The sequence below is a fragment of the Atta colombica genome, unplaced genomic scaffold (assembly GCF_001594045.1).
Source record: "Atta colombica isolate Treedump-2 unplaced genomic scaffold, Acol1.0 scaffold105, whole genome shotgun sequence".
Classification (NCBI taxonomy): Eukaryota; Metazoa; Arthropoda; class Insecta; order Hymenoptera; family Formicidae; genus Atta; species Atta colombica.
Window position 1 is genome coordinate 111528 of NW_017259190.1, and position 6654 is coordinate 118181.

The 6654-nt window shown below is 36.8% G+C and overlaps 1 protein-coding gene across 4 annotated transcripts in view; it reads left to right on the top strand.

The window, feature by feature from the left end:
* Positions 1-3935: 3935 nt before the first annotated feature.
* LOC108688671 (protein groucho-1-like) overlaps positions 3936-6654 on the top strand; it is a 29363-nt gene continuing 26644 nt past the window's right edge. For 3 of the 4 annotated variants that reach the window (XM_018195017.1, XM_018195025.1, XM_018195032.1), the window contains exon 1: positions 3936-4418. In XM_018195017.1, the coding sequence (XP_018050506.1) occupies positions 4353-4418 (66 nt within the window). In that variant the 5' untranslated portion in view covers positions 3936-4352. The remainder of the gene's footprint in view (positions 4419-6654) is intronic. The other variant, XM_018195009.1, reaches the window with a different exon arrangement.

The following is a 6654-nucleotide window of genomic DNA, read 5'->3' on the forward strand; positions in this document are numbered from 1 at the left end:
ACATTCTAAATTTCTTGCAGTGATATCTCACTCCAAAAAAAATACAATCCCCCTTTTTGAAAAAGAGTGACAATTTTTGTTTTTTTAGAGTGAATTTTTACTTCAAAGAAATCTCATTCCAAAAAAAGACATTTCACTCTTTTCAAGTGAAAATTCACTCCAAAAAGAGTTGTTATTCTTTTCCAAGAAGTGAAATATTTTTAATTGTTTTCAAGGATGGTTGTATTTTCACTCTCTTAGAGTAAGAGTTCACTGCAAGAAATTTAGAGTGTACTAATTATTATCTGCAATTTATTTGTTTTCTTTTAAAAATATATATTAATATTTTTGAATCTTAAGTCAGAAACATAGAAAAACATAAAGAACCAAGATGTAAATAACCATAGTTGAAAACGTAAGGTCCTCTCTATTGTGGTTGACCAATTTGCTTACTACTTACGTCTTACTATGTTTTTTTGGCTTTACTTTGGATTATGGTGCTTCTAGCGCTTAAAGAGACTTATCCCAGTACATTATATAAATTATGCTTTTTCTCGCCCTTTTTCTTTCTCGCTGTCATTCTTCCGTTTTTGATACACGAACGCAGAAGCTTCTCTCATTTTCATAACATCCTATCCAGATCGCGACTCTATCATTTTCTCTGTCAAACTGCGAACGTTTTTGACGTATTCGATTCGAATCGGTTATACTTTTGCCAAGAAAAGATCGACTTGGAATTGCCTGAAATATTCGCGATTCGTGGAACGTGCGCTTGAGAAAGATTTTTGCGCTATGCATTTAGAAATGACAGATTCGAGCGCGACGAAAGGAAAAAGTTCGGTCGATCATCGACAGTTTCGTTCGTGCGGTCCCAAAGGAAAGAATGATTCCGGGAACACGGGAAGCGACCAAATCGGAATTCGCGTCGTCAGGTTGTCGCTTCGCGTTTGCACGCGCGCATGTCGAGCGGCGTTCTGTATCTCGCGCCGATTTACGACCGAGCCAATTGGCAGCCGTTGCAACCGCTCGGAATAATGCCAATTAACACGTTTTTCGACGAGTCAACCGCTCGAATGCGCGCTCGAAAGCGAATGGATGGCGCGTATTCGGTTCGTCGACGAATGAAGGTTCTTTGGCTCGAAATATTTTCCAGAACAAATCGTGCGTCCAAAAAAAAAAGAGAGTACACAACAAACGTATCATCGTTAGAATTGAAATCATGCGTTTTAATACTAGAACTGATACCACTTTAATCTCGCAAATTATTTCAATTTTTTTTTGCATTAGATAGACTACAGAATATTGAAAAGATGTGTGAATATAATACAAATAATTCTAATGACACAAATAATATCAAAATGTCATTTTTGGTTCCACTAATCATTTCAGTTTTTTTCTTTTTTTCTAGATGTACAGTTGATTTCACAGAAAAGTTGCAACACTTTTTTTCGATGGCTTTCGAAATGCAGTCTGCTCACCAGAAAGATTGGTATAGAATATTGAAAATATGTAAATATAATACAAATAGTATCAAAATAATTTTTCATTCACTGAGATAGAAAATTATCAAATTAGCATCTTCGGCAGTTCTGTCATCAGTGATTCTACGTTAATATATTTTTTACAATCACATTGTAAAACATGTTTGACTTTGTCTAGATTTACCATCGGACAAATGATTTGAAAGAAAGTCTGCAGAATTTTTTCTTTTTATCTATTATCACGATATCTATGATAGCGATATTTTTGCGATGATTTTTGCGAAAGTTGGGGATCGATACTGATAACTACTCGCACGATTGAAAAAGTATTGTGCTCTCAATACCGATAATTAGTGTACAAAAGCTCGAAAGTGACAAGTAACTGATAAAAAAAAGATCGATAAGCTCGATAAACGAGACGTTCTCTTGTATTTACAAAACTAATCCCGTTAAAGAAAAGAGAAGAAGCGTGTTTCGAGCATGTATCCAGAATGACGCCGAGTCGATCGAGAGCTCGGTTATAGAAAAATATTATGTTTTGTACAGCGGGGGCGATAACGCTAACGATAAAAACCGGCGGAATTTTTCTCTTCGGGCGAGATCCGGATGCATTCCCGGGAGTAAACGAGACGCGGGTCATTATCGCGCCACTTAGTTTTGCATCGCTTATACGCGGTTATCTTTTTAAGTCGTAACATTCTTTACTCTCAGAATCCGTCCGTCCGAGCGGAATGTCGATAAGGCGCGAGATAATGAGACAGCGGCGTTTTCTGCCGAGCGCACCATTTTGACAGCGCGACCCGATAATAGAATATCCCATACAGCGTGCAGCTATCTTGAACGCGATAATGATATCCCGAAATATATATATATATATATATATAAATAAATATGTATAATGATAACGAGAGCCACGAACGCGTTCACAGAAGTGAAAAAGGAATGTAAAGAAGAAATAAATTATCGATATACTTCTTTAGAAAGGCATTACATAGGGATCGGTTTCGAGGTTTCAATATAGTCGACAGAAACAAAGTTATTCTTCTTTTTCTTATCTACGTATTTTTGTCTCAGTGATCTAGTTTGCAGTGTATCGTTTGGGTCGCTATCAGGTGTCCTTGTTTAATCTATAGATTATATCGCGTATAGGTAGCGTACAGTGTAACCAAGCCATTGTGGACACAGTATTGTCCTTTAGTCTCTTTCGTTACGCCTATTCTTCTAATTGTAAAAAGTTTTCAATATAATACATCTATTTACGTATGAATACTCTTTATTCTTTTCAATTTGAAGTTACATCTATTATACTATTTTAACGCAAGTGTGACGGCTCTTTAATTTTTTGTTAATCGATATATCTGTCTCACATTCAATTATCCGTTTCTTTTGGAAGATGCTTTAAAACGTTTAACCTTTCTTTTTCTGCAGTGTCCTTCATAAAACTCCTATAGAAATTACCATCTTACAGAAATTATCTTATTGGATCTAAATTCTTCTTACTTTACGAATATATTTTGAGAAGTCGATTCAGCAGATATACTTGCTAAAAACACATGCAAAACATGCTTTATGGTCTCCTTTTTTTCTCTTTCAGTATAGGAACTATTGCATTTTTTTGATGAAATTCTTTTTAAAATATGGCATCACGTGTTATATTGAGAGAAATGTTTTGGTACGTATAACTATTTATTTTGTTGATATTTGACTAACAAAAACTTTCTTACTTTTTCATTTAAAAATTGTGTTGTTTTAATTGTTGGAATAATCAAATTTTGATTAAAATAACAATTTTTGTTTAAATAAAAAAAAAATAGTTACACGTATCAAATATTTTTCTCAATGTTTTTTCTCAAATTTTTCTTTCTTTTTTTATCTTAGAGCGGAAGCACAGAGTTTTACATAATGCATAATGCATAAAAAACCGAACAAATCAGAGTCCTTCATTTCCTTCTTTTTTTTTTATGAAATAAAAGACTGTAATTAGTTGATTGCCTTATACGTTATGCGTTATGCGCAAGAATCTGCTCTTGCCTAGATTTTTTTTATTATATTATCTTTCTGCATTCTTTTAGAAAATTATAGATTCTCAAACTGTTCTATTATAAGCCTCTCGCACGTCTCGTTCGAGCGCGTCGATAAATTATCATTTGAATTCTTACATCTTCATTGAATCAGATATACTATATTTTTCTACGTTCGGACACTGAAGTCGCATAGAAATCTCGAAAAGGTTCTCTCTGTTAAGATTCCGCCAACGTCTTTCTTCACCACGGGGCTTCTTACGTTCGCAGACATCCCGCAGGTTTCAAACTCCAATGGAACATTTGTCGAAAACGGAAATATTTCCCTTTCGCAGGAGCACGTGGAGGGCGTACCCGGGCGACACCTAGCGCCCGGAAGGTGGCGGGCCGAACGTTCCTTGGCGGCGAGTGACGTCGGCGACGGTCCCGGTTCAGTTCAGTTAACACACGCGCGTTGTCGGGTGCGCATCGTATCGTGTATATTATCGTTAAGGAGCACGTCGTTACGTCTTCACTCCTCTCCGAGAACTGTCTCCAAGTTTCTTCGCGTGGGATTCCCCTCCGTACGTTGTCGTACGTGCGCGTGCAGGAACGCTGTACTCATGCGCGACTCGCGAATACTCCACGTGTAGTCACCGTCCGCGCGACTTGTGAATTCCGGCGCCGCGCCGAGGCGGGTCATGAGTGCCAGAGTGAATTGACCCTTCCTCCTACCCCCTTCTATTAACTCTCTCTCCCCCGATTCTCTGTTTACACGCGCTTCGCGGCTGTGATGTGCGACGGTGAGAGTCTCCTCGCTCTTCACGAGGCGCGGTAGTGACGTGTGTGACGGAAAAAAAAAAAAAAAAAAAAAACTTCGGATATACCAGCTATGTATCCCGGCGCCAGCATGAACGCGGCGGCGGCGGCGGCCGTGGCAGCCGCAGCTAGACATCCGGTGCGTATGTCTCCTCAATTCTTATATTCCTTACCTGGTGAAGACGAGACGTTGGACGAGATATGGAAAATCTAAATTGCGTTTCCCGCGAAAGAAGAACCTCCCCCGGAATGTCCCCGTGAATGCTTTTAATTGTTCATATCATGATGTTTTCTCCCGCCATTTTCGAGAGGAACAAAAGATTATTTACTTGAATGTACAAGAAGTTTTCTCCTCGCAATTTATTGGGAATTTTTCAAATCAATTGAATTGTTCATAAAAATGTCGAGGCAATTTTCTAAGGCCCGGCAATTTTCCAAGGCTCAATTACATTGATTTCTATCAATTTTAGTCTTGATTCAGCTTACTGTTTTCCTAATTTTTAGAATCTTTCTGGTTAAATTAATACAATAAGACTTTTCCAGTGTTTCGTAATTATTGTACAATCGTTATCAATCATTAAATTAACATTTTTTAATAAATCAATAAAAGTTCTCTCAAAGTAAAGGAGAAATGATTGAAGAAATTTTTGTTTAATTAGAAAGAGAGAAATTGAACCGAGATTAAAGTTGATCTCATGATAGTGGCTTAATTGTAAACAATCCAGAATTAGAAGATCAGAATAAAGAGTTTTGTGAAATAAATATAAGAATATCTTTATATCTACAGTTATAATTTCTCCTTTAGTTTGAGAGAATTTTACTTAATTAAAAAATTGTAATTTAACAATTGATAACACAATTGATTGCACAATTGCACAATTATTACGTGAATATATACTGGAAAAAAATTATAATCATTCAACCAGAAAGGTACAGACACTTACAGTTAAATCTATTAAACCAGTTCCAGTTAATTGCAGAAATTTAATTACAATAATTAGAAATGTCATTTGTATGATTAGAATTTATTTTGTTTGTACTTGTTGGAATAACCAAAACATTTTTTTCTCGATATAATATATTGAAAACTGGATAGTGGCGACAAACGATGACTAGCAAAAGAAACTTGAAAGTGGCCAAAGTAAAGTACTTCGGAAGAAACGTGATTATTGAAGGACATTCTACGTCGATAAGATAAAGTCTTCCATTTCAAATAATTTGTGTTATCTATGTACGAACTGAACGGGGAATAAAGTCCATTTGCAAGCGCCATGTAAAGATTATATGGCAAGAGAAACTGTAAGAGCGAGATGAATCGATTCATCATGCGGCGTGAATTGTCAATTCCCGAAAATTTAACTTTCTCCAATTTTGGTGAACAAATGGCTTTTTTTACTTATTGTCCCATTATATTTCACTGTAAATAATCGAGCACTTCAGGAAGTCCCTAATCCTCAATCCTAAGTACCGTAGCGTCAATTTTTTTGAAAATTGCAAGCGTCAATGATTACATTGTAACACTATATAGAATCCCCAGAGGTAAAACTCTGGCCTATATTGTCCTATATTTTATTGTCTTGATGAAAAACGGCGGAACCAATCAAAAGACGACTGAACGTGTGAAAAAATTGAAAAGCAAATATGTGAATACAGCGCGTTTATACAGTTGTGTAAGTGCACAACACGTATGTCATTTTCTATTAAACTGAAACGTTGACCAGGCTCTTATTTCTAGGGACATTATTGTGTAACACAAAGATCGCCGTTGACTATATTATTGCTCTTACCATTTGCTTTTCACTTTATATATCCTCTCTAATACTCGCTCTCTCGCATTCTTTCACGCTTTCATTATAGTTATTCCGACGTACTTTGCTCTATCCTCCCGGTTCAATTATAGAGACAGATTAATCTATTTGTATCTATTTGTATCTATCTGCAATGATCAATCGCGAAGAAAATTACATCCTTTTTTTTTTCCTCGTTGCGTCTGACGTGTCTATGAACTGCGTTATTTCGAGTTAATCGATCGATATCTATCCGCCGCGCAGTTATTAGTTATTACTGGATACGCATCGCTCGTACCTACGAATCGCATTATTTCTCCGCCGCTGTCAACGTCACTCTCGCGAGCTAACGAGATAATTAAAAAGTAGCCGATGTTTTCCAAGCCGACGGAGCTTAGACCAATAAATTCTTTCCGGCAATTATTTATTTTTCTACTGATTCCCCCTCTCCTCTTCCTCTCGACTAATGCTTGATAATCCCGCGCTCTCGTCGTCACGCACGCACGCACGCATGCATGCATGTACAGATTCCTGCGCTAAATATCTGGCCGCACCCGTATATATATATATATATATACATAATCCGAT